This window comes from Mesoplodon mirus (assembly GCF_964341445.2).
Source record: "Mesoplodon mirus genome assembly, chromosome: 12".
NCBI classification, from domain to species: domain Eukaryota; kingdom Metazoa; phylum Chordata; class Mammalia; order Artiodactyla; family Ziphiidae; genus Mesoplodon; species Mesoplodon mirus.
The window spans coordinates 69100199-69116450 of NC_138988.1; the positions used below are offsets into that span (position 1 = coordinate 69100199).

Consider the following 16252-nt stretch of genomic DNA (forward strand, 5'->3'; position numbering starts at 1 on the left):
TAGCTCCTCCCCCATTTCCTCCCTAGCTCCCAGGTTAGAGATAGAACCACGGGTTGCACAATTCCAGTTGAGGACCAAGGCCTCCCAGAGAATACCTGGCAAAATTGCCTAGGTGTCAGGAGTTTCCCCCATTCATTCATTTGGTCAGTACTTAAAGATTGCCTCCAGCTCTGTGGGGTGGGTATATTTAGCCACAGAGTGAAAGCACTTACTACCTCTCTTTAGAGAGACTTCAGCATAATAGAGCCAGAAGAGATCTGATGGGTCACTAATCCAGCCCAGAATCCAAGGTCTGGCAAGGAGAGGGAACATGGGATATGGACAGGGTCTTGCAGCAAGTTTGGGGCAGGTGAGCAGGGGGAGTCCTGGTCTCCTAACTCCCAGTCCAGTGCTATTTCCCCCCATGGCCTCTGCCTCCAGCTTTGTGGAGGAACATTTCTGCATTCTCCACTGAGATAAGCTCACAACGGTGCAAGGATACAGAATGGCCGCCCACTCTTGTCTTCAGTCATGTCTGTGAAGCACTGGATTGGGACATCTTCAGGGTTTCCTGGCTAAAGCCGCCGATGTTTGGATAATTCAGGGAACTTGAGTGCAAAGCATAGCTTTCAATCTGGACTCTGGCTCTGAGGATTTGTGTCGTTCTGGGAGGAGAAAAAGAACACAGGCCTTAGCCATAGCCCAATTATGTATGGGTCCCACCCTGATAACAACAGACTTCTCATTAACCCACTAGCCCCCACCTCTGGGTCTTTGCTCACACAGTACCTCCTACCTGCAGTGTCCTCCTGGTCCTTTCTCCCCATCTATAGCTTCTCCATCCTCAAAGGTCAAAATCAATGCCTGCTACTTCCTGGAAGGCTCCCAGAACCAACTTGCTTTATTGACCTCAGTTAGTGCTAATTTAGCATTTAATTGATATTTAATTTTGTCATCAGTAAACATTCTATCCTTTTCCACTAACAGAACCTTCCACAGGCTCTCATAGCATCTTGCACAGTTAGGCTCATAGGAAGCTCTGAATGTCTATTGGTTGAATAAATAAATGAATGAATGGCTAGTAAAACCAGAAGATGGAGTTAGGGCTACTGAGGATGTCAGAATTGATGTTTCTATAATATCTTTCACAAAGAACTCAGATCACTCCATCAGCTATTACCTAATCCGCTTTAGAGGGCAAATTATCCCTATTCTCCAGGAGAAGACAGTGAGTCTGAGAAAAGAGAGGTCTAAGGTCATGACGACTTTCCACTAGGAAAACCATTCGAATGATGAGGTACAAGTATCATGAAATAAGACCAGCTTTCTTGAGAGCCTTATCACATGGCTTCTAAAGGTAATTCCAGGAGGAGAAGACAAAGGGTTTGAGTGATGGTGACATCATTGCAATAAAGTTCTGGTTTCCCAGGGGACAATTTGGATATAGAAGTTCTGGTCCTATGTGTCCAACACCAATAGGACATTTCATTCCTTTAAAGCAGATCTTTGTGATTGTGAGTCTGTGGCCCCTCATGCCATATTGCCCTTTCTCACCTGCTGGTCCTCCCTGTATGGGAACTGGCTAAAACTCGGTCGCCTGTAGTGTAGGCCCGTGAGGCTGAGGACGGCTTGGTAATTGCTGCCAGCACGTTTGTTAGCCAAACCAAAGACAAACGGGTAGGGTCTCTTGGGCTCCGTGGAGTGGGCCTCCTGGGTGCGCAGGGTAGCTACGAGCTTTCTGAGGGAAGAGTCTGAGAGCTTGTAAAAAAACTTCTTAAAGCTGGGGTGTTGCCTGATCTGGAAGCAGAAATGAAGGCAGGTCATCAGTGTTGCCAGCAGGGACACGCCTCCCCACAGCACCTCCCTCCCCCCAACTCCATGCAGCCAGGTTGGGTGCCTCATTGTCCCTGGGACAAGCATCCTTTGTTAAATTCATCCACCATTCCCAGCCTCTCAGAATCTGTTCTGCAAGGTACAGCTGCACCAGCAGAACAAAGTGGGGCAAAAAAAAGAAATGTAGGTCTTTGGATTCAGATAACAGATGCTTAAATAGCATTTCCGAGCTGTGTGACCTCTCATGTGTAAAATGGGGGTAATAATATGTGCCTCCCCAACACTGTCGTTGGGGGGAGGAGATTAAGTGAGATAGTTTAATGTTTTGTGCAAAGTGGATGTTGGATGAATTTTAGTTCCCACCCTAAGCCTCCTCCTCTTAATACCTAAATGTCTTAGGTTGAGTTCCGCCCCAGAGGCAGACCCAGAGACCAGGACTCGGATGCAGCTCACTTATGTGGTAAGTGATCCTGGCAAACACAGATGGGGGAATGGAGACCTGGGGCAAGAATGGGAAGGCATCCCACTCAGGCTGGCAGCTGAGCCTGATCCCCTCGGGGCACTTGGGGAACCCTCGAAGAACACACACCACAGAGTTATCCCTCCAAGGGATAAGGGAGCTGGGGTATGTGTACACCAGCTTGCATCAGCCAGTGGTTGAGGGCTGCTCCTGGGGAGGTGGAGAGTGCTCATTCTGGCCTAAGCTGTGGGTGGTAACTGCTCTGGGGGCCAGTCCTCAGGCAAAGGGATGCAGGTACCGGCAGTTGGGAGCTGGGCCAGGTGCTCTGTGGTGGTAAAGAGAGGCACTAACAAGGTCAGCTACACTGATTACTCATCTCTGACTTGTGCTCACACCTAACTCCTCTTCATATGGGATCTGTGTTTGTCTCTCCAAGTAGTCTGTGAGGTTTTCAAAGGCAGGGAACCTTATGTTACACGCTACCTAGCAAGGGAAGAAACTCTAATAAAAGTTTGAAAGAATTGGAGACCTTATAATTACTGCAGTGCGTGCCAAAACAGAGTGAAAGGCAGATAGCAGAGGACGAGATCAGCGGGACTCAGGGAAGGAGGCTTCCTGGGAGGTGGCTCATGAACTGAACTTCAAGGAGGATTTGGACTGGGGGAGGTCTCGGCTGGCAGGGGGAGCCACATAGGTTTATATTATTTTTAAGTTAACATTGATCTCATCTGCTATGTGTCTGGCATTTTCTATATATGCATTAACCTTGGCAAGTAGGTATTTATCCCCCATTTTGCAAAAGAGAAAACAGAGGCTCATAGAAGTTAAGGGGCCTACCACGGTCACCCAGATGCAAAGATGGGGACTGAACTTGGGTCCAGTCCTTGTGGAGACTGAGCAATCCTCACCTGCTCCCCCAACTGGCCATCCACTTCTTGGAGAAGGGCCACTAGCTTCTGGATGATCAGCTCCTCTAAGGAAAATAAAGAAGGATTGAGGGATTATTGACATGTTCTGTAATAACCCATCCATCGATTGCAGAAGTATTTTGTCTCTAAAACACAGTACACAGATTAGATATGAAGGGCAAAGAAAAATCTTCCCCTAAACTAGGGCTGGAGCATGTGAGCTTTGTTTTGGTTAGCCGTATAGAAATAGAAGGCAATTCGGCCTGCCGAGCCTCACCTATCACCACATTCAGCTCCATTATGACAGATGGGGAAACTGAGACCTTATCCAGGCTACAGTGTAGTCAGGAATGGGAGCTGGGACCAGGAACAACTCATCAGAATGTAGGGAGGGCAAATGCCATGGCTACTGATGCAACAGGAATGTACCATCAGCCTGGGCAATAAACAGCAACGTGCAGGTAGCTGCTTGCACCACGAGTTAACTGTAAATACTCAGGACATTTGTGGACCTCTTGTTATAAACTGTCAACAGCTTGAAATTGGCCATGGTGGGAATTTTATACCACAGAAATCTGCAAATGCTACAAATCAGGGCTTTTCCCAATCCCCCCGCCCTTACCCAGAGTTTGTTTGCCAGTGCGCCACTGGTTATGAGACCCAGAGCAAGACAGGAATTTTATATGAAACATTCAGGCAAAGCAATGGCATGTGGTGGGGGTGAAATTACATCCCACAGAATGGACAGGTATTCTCTACCTGAAGAAGGTTGTCCACCTGCAACGCTGCCCCACCAGCGCCTGTTCAAAGGCCAACCCTGTCTCCTCTCTGCCCTTCTAGAGTCTCCTGGGGTACTTGTCAGCTGTCTTCCCAGTTCGCTACTAGGATTCAGGCTGTGAAATCCATGCAAAAGGGAAGCCCCGGGGCACCTGTCCCAGGAGAGAGCAGGGTGGCACTAACTAGATTCATTTGCTCCATCTGGCTGAGGTCCTGCCTCAGGCTTGTGGCTTCTGGCCTGGGAGGGTGCTTCTGAGGATCCAACTGGCCCCCCTCCTGCAGGTGAGGACTCCTGGAACTCCAGATCCTCCGGATCTGAGGGCAAAGAGGAGTTGGTGTGAGTATGTTTGCACCTGTCTCAAATCCACCAGCACATCGCTGAACCCAGGTTCTGACAAGAAGCTGTCCAAAGGCTCTGGCTCGAGAAGGGTCCTGGTTTCCCAGCCTCCTTGGGAACCCCCAGCCCCACTGGACCTGCCTCAGAGGACTTCACAGTGCTTTTTGTGCCTCCAGAAATCTCATTCTTTCTTCCAACCACCCCCTTTGCCTCCTCATGGTCTGGGAGGAAAACAAGCAGGCCTACCAACAGGTCCCACCAAGTGAGCCCACTTCCCCTTTAACTCTGCGAGCCTTTGCCGAGTCACTTAGCCTGTCTGAACCTCAATTTCTCCATCTGTCAAATGGGAGTAACAGGACTGACCTCACAGTGTTGTGAGTGGGGGTGTTAAATGAGATAATATGTGTGAACGTGGCAGGCAGCAGGCACTCTGTAAATGTCAGGAGAATTGTTGTACACCAGTGGTCCTCATAGTTCGGTGTATTGAAAAAACAGAGGCCCAGACCATATCCTACTTTATCTAACCTGGGTTTCTGTTTTTCTCTGAGCTTTCCAGGTGATTCTGATGCATGTATCTGAGGAACAGATGCACTGCTCTCATACCACATTTGTTTTTAGGTGTTTATGGTGGGGGGGAGGGAAGGTGTGTGTCATAGGGGTGGGTCCTGGCAGCAACCGGCCCCTTTCTCCTCTCCACAGCCCTCCCACACCTCCCCGCTCTGCTCAGAGCAGAGAGTGAAAGTCAAGACTGCACGGGACACCAAGCAGCTGGCCGACCCTGCCCTGGAGAAGCCTAGGGCCCAGAGGCAGCCTCTGTTACCATGGCAACCCCAGGCCTGCTCACCAGGGTTGCTGGATGTAGAGGGCCGATGGCCACCAACACACAGGGGCAGAAAGCTGGGCCTCTTTGGCGGCCGGGAGTCTGGGCTGGCAGCACCTGCAGCACCCCCTCTTTTGGGCTCCTTGAAGCCATGTTTCTTATAAGAAAAGGCTTTTCTGAAACTGGACTTTTTCTCTTGTGATTTCTTCCTGGAGGTTGGGGCCAGGTTTCCTACAGCCACTTCTGGCTCCTGGACTTGAAGTTGCTGCGGGGGAGATAAGAGAAACTGAGTCAGGGTCCCTTACTTTGAGGAGGTTACAAGTGAGCGGAGAAAAGAGACCATCGCCTGAAACAAACAGACCCACTATGGACCAGAGGGTGTGGCCAGGGGAGAAGGGTGATTGGTGCTCAGAGCTGGGGAAACAAGTACAGCCTGCAGCGGTCAGAGGAGGCCCTGGGAAGGAGAGACCGGAGCCAGGCTGTGGCAAGATGTAGAATTGGGAGGGGGGCAGGGAAGTTATTGTGCCAGGTAAGGGAAGGGGTGTCCATAGTGAAGGTCAGGGTCTACATGGGGAATGTCTTCCTCACCTTGTCTCCCCCCTGCTCCTCTGCATCTTGGAGTAGGTCAATGATCTTCTGGATAAATTCTAAAAAAGAACAAAGCGGTTGCTCACACTTGAGTGTTGAGAAAAGCTTTTCTATGGTCAGTCTTCATTTCCTAAGGCCCAATGGCTCCCTGGATGACTCTCGCAGGTCTCCAGGGTGGGGTGCTAATGAGCTTGCCTTTAAGGTTGTCTCAGGCCCAACCCATGGGGACCACAGATTCCTCAGAGGTAACCTTCGGGCAGAGCTGGCTTCACGGGAACATATTCACTTATTCATTCACCACTGAGAAAGGGCCTAGATGTGCCTTGTTAGGTGCAGGAAGCAGCTGAGGCCCCTGCCTCCAGGGGAAGGTGTCTCAAGACCATAAGGAAAGGCCTGGTCCCCACAAGTCCCCTCACCCCGCTCTTTCCTCTTCTTCTAGGTAGAACAAGGGCCCTTCTCAATTCCCCTTCAAGGCACATTTTCTGTGAAAAGCAAACAAGGCAGAATGGGGGAGGTAGGGGAAGCGGATCTTCAGACACACAGAACTGACAGTGATTATATGATCTTAGGCTCGGCTCTGCCAATGATAAAATAATAATAATAGTGATGGCAGCTACCATTGGTTCAGCTTCTCTCCTAAGGCCCCTACCCCCTTTCCTATCCTCTTTACTTCTCCTGAGGCTATGTTCTCAAGCTGGGCTACATGACAAGAACACTAATAGTCACAATAAACGGCAGCTGACATTTATTAGCTGCTCATGGGTACTGCTCTAAATGCATTATCATCATTAATTCATTTAGAACCTCCAACAACTCTAGAGAGTAGGTCCTATTATTACCCCCATTTTACAGATGAGGAAACTGAGACCAGAGATGAAGTAGCTTGTCCAAGATCACACAGCTGGAGAGGTCAGAGCCCAAATTTGAATCCAGGCCCGAAGATCGTACCATCTATCGAGCCCCTTGCCATGGGCCGATGCTTTCCTTGTATCGCCTGTGTTGGCCTCACCAAGGAGGGTGTTATCACTGTTGTGGTTTTACAGCTGAGGTTCAGACAGAGTAACAGCAGCCTGGCTCGGGGCCTGTGTTCTGGACCCTGAGCTGCCTCCCCAGCCTGCTTCACTCAGAGGCAGGTAAGGACAGGTCACTGCCTCTCTCTGGTTCAGTTTCTCTTCTGCAAGTAGAGGGGTCAGACCAGACATCTTCCAAGGGGCCTCTGAGAAAAGGAGAGAGGGTACTGACTGAATTCCGAGGCTCTGTCCAGCTGCAGGTCCTCTTCGGGTCCCCGGCTTCCTGCTGGGTTGGAAAGCTCAAAGGGACTTGGATCCCCACTGTCTGTAGACAGAGCCTCTTGGACTTCAGGTTCTTCCACACCTGAGAAGCAAGAGGAAATGGTGAGTGAGCTTTATCAGTCTGAGGGTGTTAACTAATGCACAGAAGTCAGCAGAGACTCCAAAGTGCACTCCGTGGCTAGTGCATGCAAAGGCCTTGCTGGGGTGGCGGGGAGCTGCTGGACAGGGCCGTGGCTCTGATGTACTGAAGACCAAGCTCCCTCATCCCTTTGCACTTCCATACAGCTGCCTTTCCTGGGCTTTGCTCCCCTCTCCTCCCTCCCCTGGAGACCTCATCCCTCCACCATCTTGACTTGATCCATGAATTGGAGAGTAAATGCCTGATGCCCTGGCACGAATTAAACTCATCACAGCCAGGATCCCCCTACATGAAAATATCTCCCCTTGTGGCCTGAAATCCCACCATGGGGGATCTACTCTTTGGTGTTAAACATTGCCTTCTCCTTTTTAAAGTATACATTCTTCTGGCCAAGATGACCTGCTGGGCTGTTCCTCCCTGACACCCAGGCTGACCCTTTCTCCCTGTAGCTCTGGCTCCATCACTGATGGGCCATGTGACCACAAACACATTGTTTTACCTCCCTAAGCCTCAGTTCCCTCGTCTGTGAAATGAGGGTAATAAGATGTAATTCATAAAATGAGGACTGATTGCATATAGATACACAGCAGGGAAGTGTCTCATTTTACAGGCAAGGAGATTGAAGCACAGAGATGGAGCCCAGAACCCAGGTCTCCTGCCTCCCCGGCTCCAGTTCCTTCCTGCACATGCTACCCTCTGCCAAGGTGTGGAAGCTGAGGCTACAGAGAGATGAGGATAGTTGGGGGAAATCCCTGAACACAATTTCCACTAGGGGCTTAGCTGGGTTGCCTACACAGTGAGGCTTCGTGCGTGGAGGTATCCCTTTCGCCCTCCCCACACTGCTCAGGGCAGAGCAAAAGTCAGAACTGGGATGGCAGCTCTGAAAATGGCCAATGCAAGCCTTGGGGAAGGTTCCAGCGCAGTAGGCAGCTGCAGTGTTGCTGTGGTAACTGTGAGCCTGCTCACCTGGGCTGCTGGAGCTGGAGGGCCGATGGCCACCAACACACAGGGGCAGAAAGCTGGGCCTCTTGGGCGGCCGGGACTCTGGGCTGGAAACATCTGCAGCCCGTGCTCTCTTGGAGTCCTCAGAACCATGTTTCTTATGAGAAAAGGCTTTCATGAGGCTAGACTTTCTCTCTTGGGATTTCTTCCTGAAGACTGGTGCTGGGTTTTGAGGAGCCACCTCCGGCTGAGGGGCTTGACGCTGCTGTGGGGGAGATGAGAGAAACTGAGTCAGGCCCCTGACCTTGAGGAGAGGGGAAAGCTCCCCAAGAAGCAACTGAAGAACAACCAAGGGCTTCAGGGTGGCCCCAGGCAAGGGAGGTGACAGAGCCTGGAGCAGGGGAGCACTGAGGCTCAGAAGGACAGGTGGGGCTCGAGCAAGGAGGAGGAGGGGAAGGCAGCAGGCCCCTGGGCATCTGTGCAGGCAGTTTGCCCCTCACCTCTTCTTCCCACTGGTCTCCCACTTTTTGGAGAAGTTCCACTATCTTCTGGATGATGGTATCCTCTGGAAGAAAACAAATGCACCCAGTTAATCTTTCTAGATGTACAGAGAATTCTTTCTAATGACTGTCTTGGAGTTCTGAGATCAACTTGGGCCTTCAGGGTCCTCTTAAGACAACTCCTTTAGCACGGAAGGTGGGGTGTGGAAGAAGCACCACATTTCAGGGGCTGGTCCTTCTGAGAGAGGCTTGGAAGATCCACAGGCGAAGGGTACTAGGCCAAAGCATGAAATTTTATGCAGTCAGTTTCAAGTCAGTCCTTCAAGCATTCAACTTGTGCCCCATGATTTCCTTCGAACGTTGCAGACCTGTGCATATCGACTTGGGGTTTGACAAGCTGTGTGACCTTGGGTAAGTCTCTTAATCTCTCTGGGCCTTCATCTCTTCCTCTCTGAAGTGTGGATCATAATCCCCATCCTGGTTCCCTCAGAAGGCTCTCAGGCCATCAAATGAGAGACTGTGCTTGGAAATACTTTGCAAGGCTAATGTTGATCCAACCTACAAAATTCCAGCAGGGGAAATGATGGAGACCAGGCCTAACTAAGCTGGACAGAGGCACTCCAGCAGGCATGACACAGGTAGCCTGCCCCATTGGTGCCCCAACTACACTGCCAAGGCTTTACAGAGAAGCCCAAACAACATAAATGGTTTTATTTGATATTTCAGTTGACCTACCCAAAGACAATGTGCCCAAAGGAGCCTCTGCTTAGTTGCCAGCTGATCAGTTTACACAAAAGAAGGTGCAAACAAGATTCCCTCTTCCCAGGCTATCTGCAGGTTTTTTCACCCTTCTCTTCTCTCTCATTTCTAAATCCTGTTAGGCTTTTGTACTTTGACTCAGTCTACCAGACAACTCCCTCTCATGTGAGAAGACAATTATCCTGCAAAATAACCAATTAAATGCCTTTTCGCTATTCTTTGACAGATGCATAGCTTCTCCATTTCATATTGTTTAAAATATGCCCATTCTTGGGACTTCACTGGTGGCGCAGTGGTTAAAAATCCACCTGCCAATGCAGGGGACACAAGTTTGAGCCCTGGTCCGGGAAGATCCCACATGCTGCGGAGCAACTAAGCCCGTGAGCCACAACTACTGAGTCTGTGTTCTAGAACCTGCGAGCCACAAGTACTGAGCCCGCATGCCACAACTACTGAAGCCCGTGCACCTAGAGCCCGTGCTCTGCAACAAGAGAAGCCATTGCAATGAGAAGCCGACAAACCGCAACAAAGAGTAGCCCCCGCTCGCCGCAACTAGAGGAAACTCACGCACAGCAACGAAGACCCAACACAGCCAAAACTAAGTAAATTAAATATGCCCATTCTTTGTAGGGAATTAGATTAATACAGCATTATTTCTTTTATTAGGGACAATAACAAGACTATGGTTGTGTATGAGACTGTTCTTATTTCTTGCAGATATGTGCTTAAGATTTAAGGTTGAAGCATCATTTTACTTAAAATTGTTCAGCAACAAAATTATACACACACGAAGCAAATATGGCCAACTGTTAACAATTGTGAGTATATGAGTGTGCATAGAACTACTCTTTCCACTCTTCTCTATATTTAAATATATATGTATATATATATGTATATATTCCTTCTATAAGTTTAAAGTGACTAAAAAAAAAAAGTCCCATGCCCAACACACAAGGCAGGAGTATTTGCCAGCAGCCAGTCTAATTCCTGAGACTCCCTTCTGTGAAACTCTAATGTAAATGTGACCAGAAGCACCAGAATGGGCGAGATCAGCACACACAATTTTTATTTTTTTTCCTTTTTTGCGGTACGCGGGCCTTTCACTGTTGTGGCCTCTCCCGTTGCAGACCACAGGCTCCAGACGCGCAGGCTCAGCGGCCATGGCTCACGGGCCTAGCTGCTCCGCAGCATGTGGGATCTTCCTGGACCAGGACACGAACCCGTGTCCCCTTCATCGGCAGGTGGACTCTCAACCACTGCACCACCAGGGAAGCCCAGCACACACATTTTGAGAGGTCTAAGCATCCAAGGTCTAAGCAGGCATCGGGAGCATTCCACCTCATTTGCTAACAGCTGCCCCAGCTGCAGGCAAAGAGGGCACTAAGAAGATTCTGACTCACTGTCAGGCTTTCTAAGCTCCTCTTCCCCCTGGTGACCTGTGGCTTGGGAAGAAACCTTCCTGACTCCAGCACCTCCACCTTCAAGGAGCAAGAACTGGCGGAGGTCAGAAACTTCCCCTCCTGTCATAAAGATGAAACCAAGTGAGTGGGGCAGTGTGTGGGTGTCAGTGACATTCTTCCAACTTTGTTAATCAACACAATAAAACAGCATAGAATTCACAGCAGGACGGGGACTGCTGGAGCAGCTCTAGGCTTAACCAAAAAAAATCAGAAACCCACCAAGGTTTCCATTTGAAAAGAGGCCGCCTCTACCCAGACATCCTTCCCCCCACCCCCAACATATCTTGGATCTTCCTTGCGTCCCTTCTCCCCCATTAAAAACATGGTGAGTTTTGAGTCCTATAGTGCAAAGCTTCATCTTCCTCCAGCAGCCTGTGGAACATTCAACTCCAGGACGCTAAGCGTCAGAAAAGGAAGGCACCTTGGGGAACAGCTCCTTCATTTTACAAATGAGAATCAAAGGTTCCAGAGAGGGACAGCAACTTGCTCAAGGTCACACAGCAAGTTTATTCCTGATGGAGCCAAGTCTAGAACCTGTACCCCAGAAGCCAGCTGTTTCTATTTCCCTGTCACCCACCCCCAGTCCTCACATGTAGACTAGTGCTGGAGGGTAGGGCTTCCCTCCTTGATTCCCCTCTGTCTTCCTATTTCTCCCTGGTCCGTGCTCCTCAATCCAGAGTACTTAACAATAACATTTACCACTTACGAAGCACTTCCCATGTGTCAGCTCTGGGCCATGGCCACCCCCCGAGATGGCAACTGTTACCATCTCCATTGTATCAAGGGGAAAACAAAATGGAGGCTCAGGGAGGAAAGTCCCAGCCCCAGGTCACACAGCCAGCAAGTGGTGGAACTGGGGTTTGACCTCAAGTTCTCAGCCACGGTGCTGCTCTGCCTCAGAGAAGTGGTGCTGGACTTCCCTGGTAGCGCAGTGGTTAAGAATCTTCCTGCCAATGCAGGGGACACGGGTTCATGCCCTGGTCCGGGAAGATACCACATGCCACGGAGCAATTAAGCCCGTGCGCCACAACTACTGAGCCTGTGCTCTAGAGCCCACGAGCCACTACTACTGAGCCCACGAGCCACAACTACTGAAGCCCACGCGCCTAGAGCCCATGCTCTGCAACAAGAGAAGCCACCGCAATGAGAAGCCCGTACACCCCAATGAAGAGTAGCCCCCGCTCGCCACAACTAGAGAAAGCTCTCGCGCAGCAACAAAGACCCAATGCAGCCCAAAATAAATGATAATAAATAAAATAAATATTTTTAAAATCTTATTTAAAAAAAAAAAGAAGTGGTGTTGTTCCTGATAGTGGCCCTACCTTCCAAGTCCCCCTCTGTTGAGAGGTTTGAGCAGCCAGCTCAGAGCACCCTAGCCTTTGGGGTGGGGGATGGTGGCTGTGGGGTTACCATAGAAATGGGCATGGTCTGCTCACCCCCAGCTGCTGGGCCCAGATCAGCCTCCTCGCAGCATGAGGCACCAGCCATCTTGGCCTCCTGCCCTTTGGCCTCCTGATCTCGGATCCCCTTGGTTTCCTCAGCACCATGTTTCTTGTGACCGTGTTTCTTGCGGCTGGCCTTCTTGCTGTGGGCTTTCTTCCTGGGAGCTGGCTCGCCCGGTGTCTCGGGGGTTTCTGCGGGCTCGGGGAGGCCCTCCTTCCCCTTGGCCCTCTTGTTGGTCTTTTCCTTGGGCTCCTCAGGACCCATCCCAAATAAGAAGTTCATCATGGTCCTCAGCAACCCCTGCTGGGCCCGACACTGGGCCTTGTCCTTCTTGGTGTCCTGCAGAGGCCTCTGCTCACTGGGGAGAAACTCCCTGGTCTCCTCCGGGCTGAGGGCTGCAGCCGTGGTGCCCTGAGCCTCCGCAGACTGAGCTGGGCTCTTGGGACATCTGGCCCCATCGCTGGCCGTCCGGCGCAGCATCCTCCCGAAGGGGCCGGTGGGCCGGGAAATGCACCGGCAGTGCCACGACTCTGAATCCTTCTGGGGGCTCTGCAGCCTGTCCAGAGACCTGGCTCTCCTCCCTGACAGAAGCTTCCTTGGGCCCCGCGGCGGCTCCATTTCACTGCAACCAAAACAGACAACTCCCTTAGAAGAGGCCTCGGAGTCTGCCGGGTGGGCTAGCAGCGCTGACCCATGTGCCCAACCCACCTCCCCGTACTGGGAGTACTGTCAGCTCTCGAAGCTGTTGTCTCATTGAAATTCCTCAGCATCCCTGGGAGGAAGGGCTACCCTTGTCCCATTTCCCAGAGGAGGAAGCTGATCTACAGGGGGTCATGCCCCAGGTCTCACAGCTAGTCCCCCAGAGCCTCCAGGAGGAACACAGCCCTGCCAACACCTTCATTCTAGTCCATTGAGACTGATTTTGGACTTTTTTTTTTGGCTGCACCGCACAGCTTGCAGGATCTTAGTACCCTGACCAGGGATGGAACCCCAGCCCCCTGCAGTGGAAGTGTGGAGTCCTAACTACCGGATGGCCAGGGAATTCCCTGAATTTGGACTTCTGACCTCCAGAACTGTAAGATAATTGATTCATGTTATTCCAAAGCCACAGAGTTTGTGGTATTTTGTGACAGCAACAATAGGAAATGAATACAGCTGGAGCCAGAGGCCACGTCCTGGCAGCTCCTGCAGCTTTTCTGGCCCAGTGTCTTCATCTGAAATGTGCCTGAGACCTACCTGTCTATCTCACAGGCTGTTAAGAATATTTCACAAGACAGCTCAGTAAACGGCAATTCTGTTCTTCCAATTGCTCAGGTCCAACATTTGAAGTCATCCCTAACTCCTTTCTCTCTCTTGCTCCCCACATCTGATCCATCAGCGGAGGCTGTTGGCTCCACTTTCAAAGCACATCCCGGGGCTTCCCTGGTGCCACAGAGGTTAAGAATCTGCCTGCCAATGCAGGGGACACAGGTTTGAGCCATGGTCCGGGAAGATCCCACATGCTGCGGAGCAACTAAGCCCGTGCACCACAACTACTGAGCCTGTGCTCTAGAGCCCACGTGCCACAACTACTGAAGCCCATGCTCCACAGCAAGAGAAGCCACTGCAATGAGAAGCCCGCGCACTGCAACAAAGAGCAGCCCTCGCTCGCCACAACTAGAGAAAGGCCATGCACAGCAACGAAGACCCAACGCAGCCAAAAATAAATAAATTAATTAACTAAATCTTTTAAAAAAGCACGCCCGGCCCCGAACCACGTCTCCCCTCCTCCTCCACCACCATCCAGTCTAGGTCCCATCTCTGCTCACCTGGACTATTGCAGTCACCTCCTAACTGATCTCCCTGCTCTACCCTTGTCCTCCTTACAGTAACTTCTCCCCTCAGCAGCCATGGGAGCTTTTACAAATTAAGTCAGAGCCTGTCACTCTCCTGTCTCCAATGGCTCAAAGTCTAAGTCCTTACAATGGCCAGCAAAGCCCCACTGACCCGGCCCCATCACCTCTCCCGTCCCCTCTCGCTCACTTACTCACTCCACTCCCCTCATGCAGCCCTGCTTGCTGTCCCTCAGGCCTGCTCCAACTTGGGTCTTCACCCTGGCTGTTCCCTCTTTCTAGACCACCTTACAGTTTATTCCCTCACTTCCTTCAGGGCTCTGCCCAAATGTCACCTTCCCATAGGGGCCCTCCCATTGCACCCCCATTAGCACACCATCTCCCCCTTTACCGCACCCCCAATATTAGGCAATATCATATCTTTCTGTGTTTAGTGGTTTATTGTCTGAGCCCCTCTCCCTCCCCTTTGTCTGTTTTGCTAGGTCTTGTATCCTGAGTACATAGAATGATGTACTTATTAAACAAAGGAATAAATGTATAACAAACATTTAGTAAACTGAACAATACCTAAGAATGTGTAGTTAACATACAATAAATGAATTTGTACCAGTTCCGTCTTAAAGCAGCCGGGACCCTTCCGTTTTCCATCTAGAATGAAGCAGCTGCCCATGGAAGACAAAAGAACCACCTCCTCCTGGGCAGCTTTTTAAGTAGGCTGGGGTGTGGGCAGCTCACTTGATTTGTGTCTTTAATCTGAAACACCTGGGGCTTTCCAATTTTTCCAGAGTTGTTCAGAAACCCTTTGCCCTTTGGTGGAAGTTAAAAGAAAAATAAAGTATGTTTTGAACCTCAGTCCTGAGCTCCCAGAGATTCCTATGGAGTTTAGATTTATGGATTGCCTACTCTAATCTGTAATTATAGCCTCATCACACATTTACTATTATTTAGTGTATTAAGCATTTATGTATTATGTATTCATAGCGTATCTTCTGTGTTTACCAACTGATTCATTACTTTAAAATGTACTCTATTACTATGTCCCGCTTAGAGGCAAAAATAAGAACCTATAATTATGATTTCAGATGTGTAGGGATCCATGTGAATGTGAGGAAGATACATAAATAGAGGGAAGAAAAGGCACAGGGACATAACAGAGAGATTTGAAGGTGACAGTAACAGTCAAGGATGCCTTTCTTCCTTCTAACATGGGTCTTGGGAGGAAGGGTAGGGAGGATGGCTAGAGGCCAGTGGGTACCGCCGGCACTGCGGAGTGTCCACACATGGACAGTCTTGGAGGAAATGAGAAAACGAAGAAGCAGGCAATCTGGAAGGCTTTATTTGTTGTTTAATGTTCCTTAAAGGAATACTTGAGTTACATGAAAACTTTTAGCAACACACGTCTCTAATTTATCTGGAAATTGACTAATGTTCTTGAAAGCCTCAGAGGCTGCCTTATTGTTGTGCTTCCAAAATGTGGCGTTAAGTGGGATAAGAAAAGAAATCATAGAAGAAAATATTTTGCTTTCTTCTCATTAATTTCTTTCAACAAACCTTTAATAGGCACCCACTATGTACCAGGAAGTTTGCTCGGTGCTAGGGAACAAGATGCAGGTTGTGCCCTCAAAGAGAATGTTCAGTTCTTCACATGGGTGGGAGTGGAGGTGTTAGTAGGTGGTGATGACAGTAATGCTCTATTTCCCTGATAGCTACTCTCTCTCTTTATTATTTTTAATTTTATTTTTATTATTTTTGGCCATGCTCTGTGAGGCATGCAGGATTCACGCCCCCTGCAGTGGAAGGGTGAAGTCTTAACCACTGGACCGCCAGGGAAGTCCTTACTCTCTCTCTTTAGTAGCACGGGGTCTCAAGAGAAGATAAGTTTAGGTCAAAGATCTATTTGATTTTAAGATCCAAGTAAGCTGATCCAGAAATATTCACTAAGGGAATTCCCTGGTGGTCCAGTGGTTAGGGCTCCACGTTTCACAGCCAAGGGCACAGGTTTGATCCCTGGTGGGGGAAGTAAGATCTCACAAGCCCCACAGCTAGAAAAAGAAAAAGAAAAAGAAAAGAAAGAAAGAGAGAGAGAGAGAAAGGAAAGAAGGAAGGAAAGAAAGAAAGAGAAAGAGAGAGAAAGAAAGAAAGAAAGAGAGGAAGAGAGAGAAAGAAAGAAAGAAAGAAAGAAA

General features: G+C 49.8%; 1 protein-coding gene across 1 annotated transcript; it reads right to left on the minus strand.

The window, feature by feature from the left end:
• Window positions 1-608: 608 nt before the first annotated feature.
• On the minus strand, window positions 609-12858 carry BNIP5 (BCL2 interacting protein 5; the record flags this gene model as incomplete). The annotated part of the gene is made up of 10 exons (XM_082637728.1): window positions 12231-12858; window positions 8576-8640; window positions 8100-8340; window positions 6945-7076; window positions 5703-5761; window positions 5139-5379; window positions 4141-4272; window positions 3181-3245; window positions 1534-1776; window positions 609-644 (listed from the first exon to the last, which is right to left on the minus strand). Exons 1-10 carry the CDS (start codon window positions 12853-12855, stop codon window positions 609-611), a joined length of 1839 nt encoding a protein of 612 aa, XP_082493854.1. The 5' UTR covers window positions 12856-12858.
• Window positions 12859-16252: the final 3394 nt, after the last annotated feature.